The sequence below is a fragment of the Nelumbo nucifera genome, chromosome 1 (genome assembly GCF_055504915.1).
Source record: "Nelumbo nucifera cultivar China Antique chromosome 1, China Antique-T2T, whole genome shotgun sequence".
NCBI classification, from domain to species: domain Eukaryota; kingdom Viridiplantae; phylum Streptophyta; class Magnoliopsida; order Proteales; family Nelumbonaceae; genus Nelumbo; species Nelumbo nucifera.
In genome coordinates, this window is record NC_142649.1 from 174647355 (window position 1) to 174662457 (window position 15103).

Below are 15103 nucleotides of genomic sequence, written 5' to 3' on the forward strand. Positions count from 1 at the left end.
GTTTCTTAGGCTTGTTTTTAACTATACTTTTTATTAAAAAGAAGGGGGTTTCCCGAAGCACTTATAAAATAGGTGTATCGGACCAGCGATATGGTACGACATGCCTGATACGGGCATAACATATCGAAAATTTGAACCTTGGTTAAAATGCCAAAATGCCCATATGAACTTTTCTTTTTTCTCCTCACCCTTTTCCTCTTAAACCCTAATTGACCCCAAAAAAACTCATTTTATCCAAAACAAAACCAAATAAAATAACAATAATCATTTCATTGACTAAAAAAACAAATTTCTTTAAATTCTTGTTTCATTTCACTAACATGAATTTCTCTCTTCATCTTAAAAGATAAAAACCATCCACTATTTTCTCCAATAAATCAATAAAAACAAACAAAATCTTACATGATGTTTGGCATGGATGATGATTTTCCAGAAATCCGTGCCACATCAGAAATTGAAGAACCAATGATTTTTTTTTCTTTGTTTGGTTGGCTGATTATGTCGATTTCTGGAAAATCAGCAAAATATAGATCCCCAATATTGGCTTGGGTGAGGAATCACCATTTTTGTTGGGTGAGGTGGCATCTTATGTGGCAACAACAAGAAAGTGTTCTAAAAATCATCTCTTGAAAATCAATACCAAACAATCTTAAAAATGATTCCTAAATAATCTGCTGACATAGAGGAATACCAAATAACAAAAAAACAAAAACAAAAAAGAGTGATTTTTCAGCAATCATCGATTTTCACAAAATCAGGTGTGAGGAATCATCATCCATGCTAGCTAGAAACCTCTACCATTTCATTTAAATATTGAATCCAACTAAAAATCTATAAGGATCTATTAAAATAACCGAAGCCGAGAGGATTCAATATTATATTTAGAAAGCTAATACAATCATAAATCATTAGAAAAAAATAAAAAATAATAATTTAGAGATTTAAAAATTTTTAAACAGCTAAATGAAAATCTCTTTTTAAGCTAATTGACAGAACTCAGTGAGGACATTTATTGGAAAGTGAAAGTTATGAGAATCTTTGTAATTTACCGATGATTGTTGTTTTAGAAACCCAAGAAAATAAATAGTTGGATTCATGCAAGTGGTGGTTTGAGCATCTTCTCCCTTATTTATGAAAATATCCGCCGCAGCAACACGAGCCGTGTAGAACCTCGTCTCCTAGACAAGTCAATATAACTCTGAAAATGGCATTGACGTATTTATGATGAAATCCCAGGTTACTTTCGTACTGCCATTCTATTTATTCCTCCCCTGCTTCCACACACTGAGCATACTGCCTACAAACTCTCTCTCATCTCTGGCTTACGAGTGAAGCAGAAAGAAAGACGAGATGGGCTTGAAGGTTTGTTCATTTTTCCTGTTTTAATTACTTCTCAATCTATCCATCCATGTTGCTCTTATTGTGTTGCAATCAATTTCTAGCTCTTATCCTCTATTATATGCTATGTTCGAAGATTCCGTGTTTTGGTTTCTTTGTTATTAATTTCTGGAATAAATCATTTATTTTTTATGTTTGATCGCATAAAAGTTTCTTTGGATTGGTAGGAGTTGTCATTATACCTGAGATCAGAAAGGCATTTTATCATGATATCATGTTGTTTCTGTTCTGACTGATATCCCAATGTTATTAGTTAAAGACTTGAACTTTTAATCTTTGAATGCAAAGTTTACGAACGAGGTTGCCTCTGTCGAGAAAATGTTTAATTGAAGTATGCAGATTTTTTATCGAAGTTAAGAAATTGTTGTGTAGTACTTGATGAACAAATTAGAACATAGAATCTGGGGGACAGAATTATAGAGTTGGCAAGTTTGTTGAACTTTTCTGCGTGTCAATTGGGTGTATTGTTCTTTGTTGAATTCTTCTATAGTTGGCTTGAGATTTGCACCTTGAAATTTACAGTCAGAATGGGTTGATGGACAAGGAGGTAGTCTGATCACTTGACCTTGTCTTTCCTCTGTACACAACATTGCCTGTTGAACTACTCTTGGAAAGCCTTTTAGGATAGAAGTGGGATGCGTTTATTTCAAGTAGAATAGATAGAGTCAGTAAGAGTTTCTCCAAATTCTTTTGAAGCCATGTCAAGGACTGACTCTTATTGGGTTTCACCTGTGTTGACTTGAACTTTTCCAAACCTTGTTATAAAACATCTATTTTATTCTTTTGAGGGTTTTCGATTTTTTCTTATTTTGAGATATGAGAGAAAGAGGTGAGTTTTTTAATTGGGTTGAGATCTGATTAGGAACCCCTAATGTGAAGGCAATAAAATAATGTAACTTAACCAAGTTGAATACAGATTTTTTTTTTTTTTTTTTTTTTTATCAAGTGCTCTCCAGGACAACTGGAATTATCAAGTTGCCATGTGAAAGTGGTAAATGAGACCTGCCTCATCTATCTGTCTGAACATGCATATATGTTAATGCTGAGAAACTTATGACTTGGTGCCTTTGACCCTGATCCAGACCAAATTGTGACAGTTTTTCATATTGTTCATATTAAGCATAACGAACATCTATTAGCAAGATTGATAATTTATGAAAACGCAAAATTCCATTGCAGTGCTATTTGTTATTTGAAGTGGTGGAGCCCATTGAAACTCCATGCAAACACATCTATTTTCTAGAGTAAGGACCCATTTGGTTCACTGGAATAGGAGTCTGGAATTGGAATGGGTTCAATTGTTTGGTTGGTGGAATCAGAATGGGGCCATTTCTGCTGGAATGGCATTCCTCCATTTGAGGGAATGGCCATTCCCTCCCCCTCCTCAGAAATGAAATCCCATTCCATCTTATAACAATTCTGATTCTGATTCCTGTTTGAACCAAACAGACTATGGGGATGGACCATTCTGGTTCCGATTCCAAGAGATTTTGATTCCAATTCCGGCTGCGAACCAAAGAGACCCTAAAGTTTCATGAAAGGTGTGGCACAGCCATATATCCTTGTTTGATTCTTTTTAGGGAATATACTAGTTTTCTTTCTTAATTTTTTTCTCTTTTTTTTTAAGTGGGGGAGGAGTGAGAAAAATACCTGTCCACTACTTTCAAGTTTTTGGGGCATTGGGGAACATGGATTCCACTCTGTTTTTGAGAACCATGTCAATGGCTACATGAATGACAACAACAATTGTAACTGACACACAACTAATTTTGTCATTCATACAGATAAAGATAAAACAACAATGATATTGACATTAAGTTGACAACACAACTAATTTTGTCATTCACACAGCTAAATGACATCAAAAATTGTATATTTGGTAGAGGCGTTTAATTTTTGGTGGTAATAAAATCCATTAAAAAAAGACAATCAAAAGCCACTTTATATAAAAACGAATTTTAATTGCTGATTGTGTTTTAATTTTATTTCCTGCCTTGTGTAAACAAACTTCAGATTTACATCTTATGCTTTGAGAACATTCGTCTAACAGCTTGATATTCTACATGGAATTGTTTGGCTCCCTTGCAGGAAGAGTTTGAAGAGTATGCTGAGAAGGCCAAGACCCTTCCTGAGACCACAACAAATGAGAATAAGCTCATCCTTTATGGACTCTACAAACAAGCAACTGTTGGACCTGTGAACACCAGTATGTGTTATGTTTATCATTACACACCACTGAAAATAAATTCCTGTCAATAATGGATTTGACACCTTTATTTTTCCAAGCCAGAGTTTCAACCCATTTGAGTAAATCTGCAAGGCAGGCATAAAACACAGTTACCCATTTCTTTGATCCTTGATTATTCTTCAATTATTAATTTCTCCATCTATTCTGCAGGCCGCCCTGGGTTGTTCAATATGAGGGACAGAGCAAAGTGGGATGCATGGAAGGCGGTTGAAGGTACGAGATGTAACTCAGAATATTTAGTTGGCCTTATATTTCTTATGGGATGTATTCAATTTCTCATCACATTCACTACTCTTGACAGGAAAATCACAGGAGGAAGCAATGAGCGATTACATCACCAAGGTCAAGCAACTGCAGGAAGAAGCAGCTGCCTCCGCTTGATATTTGTTTCCATAATGTGGAACTTTGAAATGGATTATGTGATTGTATGTCTTTGACAGGAAACACAGTTTTAGTGGGTTTATCAGGTATTGTACTTTGACAATATTATGCCAAATGGAGTGTGGACTCCTTAGTTAAATGCATGCAAATATTAGTAAGCTACTCTTTTGGTTGTTGTTGGTGTTTAATTCCACACACAGAAGAGCAGACATGTGGACTCATGGTACCTTTAGGCCGGTTTACACATAAAGAAGCAATTTTTGGATGATGAAGAAGAATGAAACGTTTTGAAAACTGGACTGTGGATGTCAAACCAGAAAGGGCCCGAGTCTGCAATTAGACTGTGATTCAACCCGGGTTTGCCTGTGCTTCAATTGATTTTGTCCAAAGTAAACAGATCCTTACCATATCCGGGTGGCTCTATTTGGTTGGGAGCTGGAAAGTGATTCAATCCTGGTTAAATCCGTATCCAGTTCAGCGTCAACCACAGTTCTGTCCGATTGTCAAAAATATTGGTAGAATTTAGATGTTATATTTCCAGATAACCAATTCAGGTGATTCTGAATCTCTAAAGAGAAAAGTCGTTTTTTAAGTTTGAATTTGCAATGATCATCGCCCACCAGAATTAGTTTTTTTTTGTTCTTTTCTCTGCTTAAAAGTAAAACAGACTTGATGTCAACTTGGCCTTCTTGGGATCCTGCTGAACTGTTAAGTATTAGTCAATACGTACATTATGAAAAGCAAAAATTGTTTGGGAGATGGAGATGGCAAGCAACAGATTCCATTCCTTGTCTTCTATCTCTCTATTCAATTCTTATACAAGAACAACCAAATGAATCAGCCATTTCAAAGCTGCAAGTGCTTGATGTGATGCACAGGCAGAAATTAGTAGATGCTAATAAATGTTTTTTCATTGGAGAATTAGGACTAGGACAAAGAATCCTAATCGTATGGAGTAGAAATATCACTCAGGCTCTGCTGTTCGCACAGTTGCGTACAATAGGCTATGTAATCAATTACGAGTGAACACTGGCCTGCAGATTTGGGTTCAGCCCCACTGTTGTAGACGATCCTACCTACTTGTGCAACATGAATGAATGGCACAACCAATCAAGACTGTAGGTGTTTGGCATCAATGCCCTTTTTTTATCACGTCAGTGTTACATCTGAAATCTGTTTTTTTGTTTGGGGGGAAAACACCGAATGTCTGGTAAGCCGTTCTTCTGAAAAACATTTTCTCAGGCCACGCCTTAGAAATCAGAAAAGGTGTAGCATGTTGACATGATATTGAAAAACACCTATATGGCAGTATCAGCAATGGTACCAAATAGAAAACCTGAAAAAAAAAAAAACTTTTCTGAGAAAATGGCATGCATATGCAGTACCATTTTTGCTGAGAAAATACCTGAGGAATGACATTGGTTTCAAACACCACCGAAGATTAGCCATTAAATAAGGTATCCTCTGGACTAGCCAGTGGCCATGTGTTTTCCTCCTTCAGTCCACATCAAACCTATCACACCTCTCTATTAAAATTATGTCCAAGCAGTGGTCCACATCAAACCGATGTAAATAAGTGTGAATTTAAATATATAGACTGTAAAATGGTTCATATAAATTGTAAAGGCAGGTTAGTTTTGCACTAACAAATTTATCTTCTTACCAAACAGACTTTTAGCTGTAAGCCTGTAATAGATGCAAACATGAATTCCAATAAAGTATATGCTTTTTTTTTATCAAAAGCACACTTGAATGCAAATTTACTTCTTTTTTATTGATGTACTTTTACATCTTATTATCAATGTAAATATTCATTAATCTGTCATTGTGAATGCATAAATGTAATATTATCAAATACAGGCAAAAAATGAAGCAGAATGCAAATTTACCCTGAACCGGAATTTACACTCCATTTGCATCGTTTCCAAACACAGCCTCGGGTGAAAGAGTTGATTCTCCTGAAATTATCTTATGAATAAAGAAAGAAATTAGGCTCCCATTTGGTTCATGAGAATAGGGGTCTGGAATCGGAATCAACTCCTAAGGCTATTGGTTACCAGTAACAGAACAGAATGACCAAACCTATTCATGTGAAGTTGGAAAAATGCTTAGATAGTGATTATGACGATGGCGAATCAATAAACTTGAAAATCCATCGATTACTAGTTGGTAAAGTTAACATAACCCACCATAACCATGCCAAGTCTGAGATGTCACATAACAAATCCTTCTGGATTGTAATACATACATTACCTTATTAGAAGGTTTCTTTGTTATGGTCACACCATCCGGCAGCGCAGTCATAGGCAGCAGCACGCACAGCAGGCCACACAGCAGCGGGCACCGCTTGGCAGCGCCGCACAGCCGATAGCGCGCAGCACATACCGCCAGGCAGCAGCGCGCACCACACGGAAGCACACACCGCGCACACGCCCGGCACCGCACGACAGTGGCACCATGGCGCACAGCACGCACCACCAGGCAGCAGCGCGCACTGCACGACAGCACACACCGCGCACACGCGGCACCATGAGCCGCACGCATGCACTGTGCGGTAGCAGCACTGTACGCATGCACTGTGCGGCAGCAGCACTGCACGCATGCACTGCGCGGCAGCAGCACCATGAGCCGCGCGCACGCACCCGGCAGCAGCAGCAGAGCGGGGCCCACACGACAGGGGTGGGCCCATCCTTATCTGGACATGTCAAGCCAACTCGCCGCCAGCTTACCTTATCCTTATCTTATCCCTTATCCCTCATCTTATCTTATCCTTATCTTTATCTTATCTTAAGTAAGAGTGTGTTACCAATAGGAGTAGGTAATTAGGAGTTTGAGTTCAAGTTGGAGTTTGAGTTTAATTAGGAATTTCCTTTGGTAATCTCCTATTTAAGGAGCAACGAATTGAAGTAAAGCATTCAGTTTTCGCAGTCAAGAAAAGAGTGAGGAAAGTTCGGGTGGTCTCTTGGACAAATCACCCATTCAGTTTCCGCACCGTGGACCAACCCGTGACGAGAACCTACGCGCGGGACCATAACAAATTGGTATCAGAGCCAAACGTCATGGGCGATATGGAGCAGCTGTCTTCCAAGGTCCACGAACTGGAACACCAACTTGCAGAAACCAGCATGGAGGTTCGTGAAGTCAAGGAAGACGTCCGGGAGATGCGACGCCTGCTGGAAGCATTCCTCTCCATCAAAGAAATGAGTTCGGAGGGAATCGCCAAAAAGAACAGACGCTGTCCAGACTGGGCAAAGGCATGCAACGAATAACAGATCGCTGCCCCTACAGCCGCAGTTATTTCCAAGGATCAGCGCACGGAGGATGAAAATGTAAAGTCTCCTCCTTTGGCCGGGGACGATGTCACAAACATTATAGTAGAACCTCAGAATGCGCTCCTTTGACGAAGACAGGTGGGCTTGGCAATGTTGCTGGGGCTTTACCGAAGGCCTTGGCTCAACGTGGACATAAAGTTATGGTTGCGGCACCACCGTATGGTAACTATACAGAAATCCAAGAAACAGAAGTGCGCAAGAGATGTAAGGTGGAGGGGCAGGATATAGAGGTAATTTTCTTCCAAGCTTATATTGATGGCATAGATTTTGTGTTCATGGACAGCCCTATGTTTCGTAATATTGAGGAAAATATATATGGGGAAGGCCGAGAGGATATTTTAAAACGCATGGTTCTCTTCGGTAAAGCCGCTTTTGAGGTCCTCTACTGTAAGCATACCCGGTGCACTCTTATGATCCACAACATAGCACACCGGGGTCGTGGTCCAGTATGTGATTTCTGTTATGTGGATCTTCCACAAAACTACTTCAAACTATATGACCCAGGAGGTAGGGAACACTTCAATGTCCTTGCGGCTGGCCTAAGTGCAGCAGAGCGTGTAGTCACTGTAAAACATGGTTACGCCTGGGAGCTGGAAACTAAAGAAGGTGGTTGGGGTCTGCATCAAATAATCCAGCGTTATGCACTGAGAGACGGGGCAGTCCCTGTTGTTCATACTGTTGGTGGACTGAGAAATAGTGTGCAACCGTTTGATCCATTCGCAGAGTCCCAAGCCATGTATCCGAAATACGAGCTTGAGGACAAGCTCGTAGTCCGAGAGGGGTGTAATGTTATGGTCACACCATCCGGCAGCGCACTGCGGCACAGTCATAGGCAGCAGCACGCACAGCAGCGAGCACCGCCTGGCAGCGCCACACAGCAGCACGCACCGCCGATAGCGCGCAGCACACACCGCCAGGCAGCAGCGTGCACCGCACGCACTGCGCACACGCCCGGCACCGCACGGTAGTGGCACCATGGCGCGCAGCGCGCACCACACGCACTGCACGGCAGCACGCACCGCGCACACGCACGACACCGCACGGCAGCAGCACCATGAGCCGCGTGCACACACTGCGCGGCAGCAGTACCATGAGACGCGTGCATGCACCCGGAAATAGCAACAGAGCGGGGCCCACATGACAGCTCATAGGGGTGGGCCCACCCTTATCTGGACACGTCAAGCCAACTCGCCGCCAGCTTACCTTATCCTTATCTTATCCCTTATCCATCATCTTATCTTATCCTTATCTTTATCTTATCTTAAGTAAGAGTGTGTTACCAATAGGAGTAGGTAATTAGGAGTTTGAGTTCAAGTTGGAGTTTGAGTTTAATTAGGAATTTTCTTCTGTAATCTTCTATTTAAGGAGCAACGAATTGAAGTAAAGCATTCAGTTTTCGCAGTCAAGAAAAGAGTGAGGAGAGTTCGGGTGGTCTCTTGGACAAATCACCCATTCAGTTTCCGCAATAGGGTCTGCACGCAAGGGAAGGCGCAAGGGGAAGCAGGGCTTTCGCACCGTGGACCGATCCATGACGGGATCCTACGCGCGGGACCATAACATTCTTCCTCTGCTATTTTGGTCCGATACATTTCCACCAGTGTCAGATTTATGAATTATCATTCTTGGTGTAGTTAATATCTCAGCCTCATGAAAACAATTCCTTATCCATAAAAAAGAAAGGAAAAAGAAAAAGAAAAGAAATGGGAAAATTTTCGATGAGTACCCTGTACTTTGGGTCTAGTGCCACTTTGGTCCTCAAACTTTAAAATGCGACAATTCAGTATCCGAATTTTTAAAACATGTCAATCCAGTACCTACCATTAACCAGTTGTTAAGTGGCATTTGAAAAGACATAAATGCCTTTCTAGTGTCATCTAATTTTCATTATCAACCATCCAAACATTGATAAGAAATGAACAGTCCCAACTTTCGTGAATAGAAGAGGTAAGGATTTAGGATTGTCCATTTTTTATCAACATTTGAATGACTGATAAAGAGAAATAGATGACACTCAAAGAACATTTGTGTCTTTTCAAATGCCACTTAATGGTTGGTTAACAAGCTCATTAATGGCACAAGTACAAGATTGTCGCCTTTTAAAAGTTTGAGCACTGAATTGTCACATTTTAAAGTACCGGGACCAATGTGGCACTAGGCCCAAAGTACAGGGTACTAATCGGGAACTTTCCCAAGAGAAAAGAATTCCTAAGGTGGGAAATATTAACTAGGGATACAAACGGATCGGATCATATTCAAATTAGGGTATATCTGAATTCAATCTAATACTATTAAGAGCATATCCCTTACAGACATGGATTTGAATTTCTATCTGATGAGAAAGTTGGATATTCATATCTGATTTGATCCTATCCAATTTAAAAAATAATAATAATAAATTATTAAAACAAAACATAAAACATAAAAATTAAATAAAGAAAAACAAAAATAAAGCATAAAAATTATAAATAAATAAATGAACAATATAACTAAAAAATTAAAAAATAAAACATAAATTTTAAAAATATATATACATGTTTTTTACAAAAAAAATAAATAATATAACAAATTTACAAAAATATAATATAACTAATATATTTATAAATAAATAAATGAACAAATAACATATATGTATCAGATAAGATAGGGGTGATCTGAATATGATACGATCCAAACATCCAAAATGGAGATATTTGAATCCAACAAAATAGGATCGGACTTCATATTGGATCGGATCGATCCGATCCATTTGCACCCCTAGTATTAATACTCTCCTTCAACCATGCCAAGTCGACCAAATCCAAGTCTTAGGCCCTGTTTGGTTCGCGATAATAGGGGTTTGGAATCAATCGTTATACGCCTAACTCCCGCCATTTCGAAGCTAACTTCCAGAGTTTTCTACGCTACAATCACCTTCACAGTTTTCACTATTTATTCCGAAAGAGACAATAAAGAGTTTGAGAATGCTTCAATCGTTCTGCTCCGGTTTGTCATTTTCAGTGGTCTACGCTGCAAGCCTCCTACGGGTTCACCATTTTCAGTTTTCAACGCTGCAACCCTCCTCCTGGTTTGCCATTTCAGTGTTCTACGCTGCAAGCCTCCCCCTGGTTTGCCATTTTAAGTGTTCAACACTGTCGGAGTGTCTTCCCTGAACAATAACCAACATAGAGATAGAAAGCCCTCTGTTGCAAACTGCATTCACCGTTTGAATGTTCGCCGGTTTCGGTGTTCCTTCCCAGAATAAGAGTCAACAGAAAGATACGTAGTTTGTCCTGGTATCTTCATCTTCATCGAACTCTCTCCATTTACAACAGCAGGTATCTTCATCTTCATCGAACTCTCTCTATTGACAACAGCCTTCACTGTTTTCAATGTTAACTGGTTTCAAATTTTTTTCCCAAAATAAGAGGCGAGAGAGAGAGAGAGAGAGACTTAGTTCGTTATATGTTTATCCTTTCGAAAGTTTAGTTTATCTCCTCATTTTTCAATTTCAACTTTCTTTTTTTTTTTTTTCTTTTAATATGAACTTCAAAACTGATTTGGGTTGCTAATTTAGAATGATTCAATTGATTTCTTGCTATACCATTCAAAGCCAGATTTTTTCCGCCATTAGTGACTTGTTCACCTTAGACCTGTTCATGGGCCAGGTATCCCAACAGGCTGGCCCGGCCCAACCTGTTAAGTCGGGCTTGGTCATAATTTTAGGCCCACGGGCTCGGGCTCGAGCCTAAAGCACCGGGCCCGACTTTTTTTCGGGCCAGTCTCGGGCTTTCTCAAAAAAGTCAGGTCCGAGCCCAAGCCCGACTTAATACTATATATTAAATAATAAAAATATATTTTACTTAATAAAAAATATATATACAATATTTTTCTTTATTCTTCTTCTCTTTTTCTTCAAGTAATAGTGTTAGTGAGATGTTTATTATTTTTGAGTTTTAAAGGTTTTTAATATAAATAAACATTTTTATTGAATAAAAAAATAAAAATAAAATTGTTTTCAAATATCTAATCAGGCTCGGGCCTGGGCTTCTGGCTTTATATAAGGGTCAGGCTCGGGCTCAAGACCTAGGCCCGATGGTCGGGCCGGGCTCAGGCTCGGTCCTAAGTGTATTCTATTGATACATATGCAAATCTCGGCCCGAACCCGGCCCAACCCTGCCCATGAACAGGTCTAGTTCGGCTCATTTGAATTCCCATATTCATCCACTACCTCTGACAACCAAGGTTTTGTTCTACAACATGTTGGAAGAAAGCTTCAATCGTTTGCATCTTGAAAAAACCACATGAGTGAGCTGGCACCGCGCTTGAAAGCATCCATTCGAACTCAGTCATTTGTCCTTGTCCAATTACCTTGTTTTAGAGGTAAGACACACATAAACACGATAGTTTTATTATTATATTGTAGTCTGTACCCTGGATTAGAGATTGTTGTGCTTCGATGTATGCCTGTTTGTTTTGCTAATTTGTAGACTTCACTATATTTCTAATCATTTGTGATGCTACACAATCTGGGCGCTCCTAGCTGGCTGCTGACTGGCTCCTATCTGGCAACGGACGACACCTGAGAAGAAAATGGTGAAGAATTCCCAGGGGACTTGCCCGGTGGGAATACTCCGATGCTCAAGTTAGAACGCTGGGGAAAATAGTAAAGAGTGTAAAAAAGGCTAAGAGTGTAGGTCGCGCTAGATCATTGAGTTAGCTCGAGAGCAAGTAAGTTCAAGATAAGATCTCAGATGTTCGAGAGAGAGTCATTCCCTTCCACTAAGGCGCTCTTTATATAGGCGTTCTTGTCAAATCGGGCGTAACCGCTACTAGACCTCTGTCGCAGCCGTTATTTGCCAGAGCTGCACAGGTAACCGTTGTAGGGTACTACCCAATCGGGTGAGTGACACGTCCCGGGAGGACAGGCACACCACCATCTGTCGAGAGACGTGGGTGCAGTCTGTCGAATTGGCAGGGACTACGCCGTCGGTCAGGAGACGTGGCGCAGTCTGGCGGGTACGGTCTTGTCAGATAGAAGCTTCCTGAGAGCATCGCGTCGCTTAGTCGCGAGTAGACCAGTTCATGGGCTGGGTAGCCCGACGGCCCGACCCGGCCCGACCCGCACCCCGGCCGGGCTTGGTCATATAATTAGGCCCGTGGGCCTGACCTTGGGCTTAACACAATAAGCCCGACTGTGTTTCGGGCCGGACTCGGGATTTGTCAAAAAAGCCTGGCCCGACCCAACTCAGTATTATATATTTTATAAAATATAATATGCATTTTATTTATTATATAAAATATATAAATAATATAATATTTATTAAAATATATATTTATAATTTAATATATATATATTATTCTTTTCTTTATAATTTCAATCTATCTCTCTCTATTCAGCTGCTTCAACATTAATAATAATAATAGTATAGGCTAAATTTCGGGCCCGGGCCCAGGCTCGTGCTTTGGGCTTTTTATGAGGGTCGGGCTCGGGCCCAAGTTGTAGGCCCGATGGTCGGGCCGGGCTCGGGCTTGGGCCTTAAAAAAATTTGTTAATACACAGTAAAAGCCCGGCCCGACCCGACCCGACCCATGAACAGGTCTAGTCGCGAGCTATCCTGTAGCGTGCTCCTTGGGGTATTTCGAGGTGACCCCTCTCAAGGTTGCCTTTGGAGCAGTTTTTCTGCCTAAGTGTTGAAGCGAGCTGGGATAGAGTTGTATTGGAGTATTCCCTTTCAGTAGCTCAGCGGACCTCGAGCTCGCGTTGTAGCGAGCTCCCCCTATAGCGAGCTATGGTGTAGCGAGCTGCCCTGTGGGTTAGCTACTTAGTCACGGTCAGGCTGTGGTGCTGAATCATGTCCACGTGTCATCGTCTCAAGGGATCGGGTCAAATCACCCTCCATCAATTTGCATTCTTTATTTTCTAGCATTTAGCCTTTTTACTTGATATTTGCTATGGGAAATTGAAACAATGTAGCAAATTAGTGAAACAAGCATCATACCTAAAATTTTCAAACTATTTGCAAGCATAACTTGTATGAGCAAAGAAAAAGCATCTCCCCAAAGCATACTTTGCCGATAGAGATACACAAAATAGGGAAAAGAAACAATGACAATACCTGCTTTGTAGGTATGGCATGCATGGAGGACCAAGTAATCAGTCCCACTTAGAACTCTCAACAATAAATTGACCAACATAGTTCGGTTAACCGAACCGTGGACACCCATACCAACCACAGATCCCTCTTCCACCATCAACATGAAGATACCAGAAGGGCTTGTTTTGTCTCTTTCTCCCTTTGTTGCTTTGTATTATCGGGAGAAACACTGAAAACGGTGAACTAAAGAGCGGTTGAAAATGGCATAGAACAATGGACATCGATTCGAGCATTCCCAATTAGCAAAGCCAAGAGGTTTTGATGTTCAAATTGAAAACATGAAAATGATATGATTAGTCCTGGAAAATCATAAAAAAATTTCTCCCAATGAATTGTATCAAGATGAAGATACCTGAGCAAACTCTCTCTCTCTCTCTTGCCTCTTGTTCTCGAGAAAAAGAAAAAACAGTAATAGAGTTGTATAAAGATGAAGATACCTGGGTAAACTTTCTTTCTCTCTCTCTTGCCTCCTCTTCTTGAGAGAAAGAAAAACAGTGGAATAGTTTTAAACATAACATAACAACTTCAGTTAGCTTCAAAGAACATCACAAAACAATAAACGCAATTTACTTTCAGACGAAACATACCAACCTGTATAGAATTGGGGATAATTTCGTCCAAGACTTTAAGATACAATTGACATGCAATGTCTGTTAAGTAGGAAAGGGGGTGCACTAGGAATTTGAAAAAAAAAAGGGGAGGTTTGCAGTGTCCCCAATGTTAACAAATAGGCGCTCTTGGATTTAAAATTTATAAAATGGGCTACAACATCATTCTACCTAAATAAAAAGTGGAAGAGAAGATAAATAAGAATTAGAGATAATTTAGGAGATAAAATAGGGATTAGAGATAACTTAGGAGAAAGTGGGGAATAGTGGGGAGGTAGTTTATGAGAAATTTTAGGAGATGAGATTATTTAGGTTATTGAGAACATGTGGGAGAGAGAGAGAGAGCTTTTACGTAATTTTTTATGGGGAAGGAGAGCATCTCATTGGTTGTTTCAAAAATGACATGGAATAAAAATTTTAAAATTTAGAAAAAGGAGAAAATTTCTAGACTTCATTCTTTTAATATATACTAGCGGAGACCCATGGTGCACGGGATTTATTAAGCGAAAGTGAAATAATAGAAAGAGTCATTTACTAAAATATCCCTTATAGTTTCATGGACTTACTAAAATCTACCTTATAGTTAGAATTTTACTAAAACACCACTTATAATTTGCAATGGATTTAATCAATCTTCCATTAGGTGATAGTATTGACCCTAATTAATGTTCATTTAAATAAATTTAATCAAAAGAAAATAAAAATAAAAATATTATTTTTCCTTAATAAGACACAGGCAACCACTCTATTGGCTATATTTGGTCAATTTTGCTTTCTGTACAAAAAAAGTGTTAAGGGTATTTTTGGAATAAAAAATATGGACCTAATGGCAAAAAAATAATCTTTAATGAAAGGTTGATTAAGTAAATAAGTTGTAAAGTATATGGGATGTTTTAGTAAAATGAAAACTATAAGGTAGCTTTAAGTAAATATGTAAAACTATAAGGTGTATTATTCTAGTAAATGAACCTAATAAAAACACATAAGAGTACACAATTGTTT

General features: G+C 39.6%; 1 protein-coding gene across 1 annotated transcript; it reads left to right on the forward strand.

The window, feature by feature from the left end:
* Positions 1–1204: 1204 nt before the first annotated feature.
* LOC104596348 (acyl-CoA-binding protein) lies at positions 1205–4189 on the forward strand. Its single transcript, XM_010257445.2, has 4 exons — positions 1205–1362; positions 3487–3604; positions 3797–3859; positions 3948–4189. The coding sequence occupies exons 1-4, from the start codon at positions 1351–1353 to the stop codon at positions 4025–4027; spliced, it is 273 nt and encodes a 90-aa protein (XP_010255747.1). The 5' UTR covers positions 1205–1350; the 3' UTR covers positions 4028–4189.
* The last annotated feature ends 10914 nt before the right edge of the window (positions 4190–15103 follow it).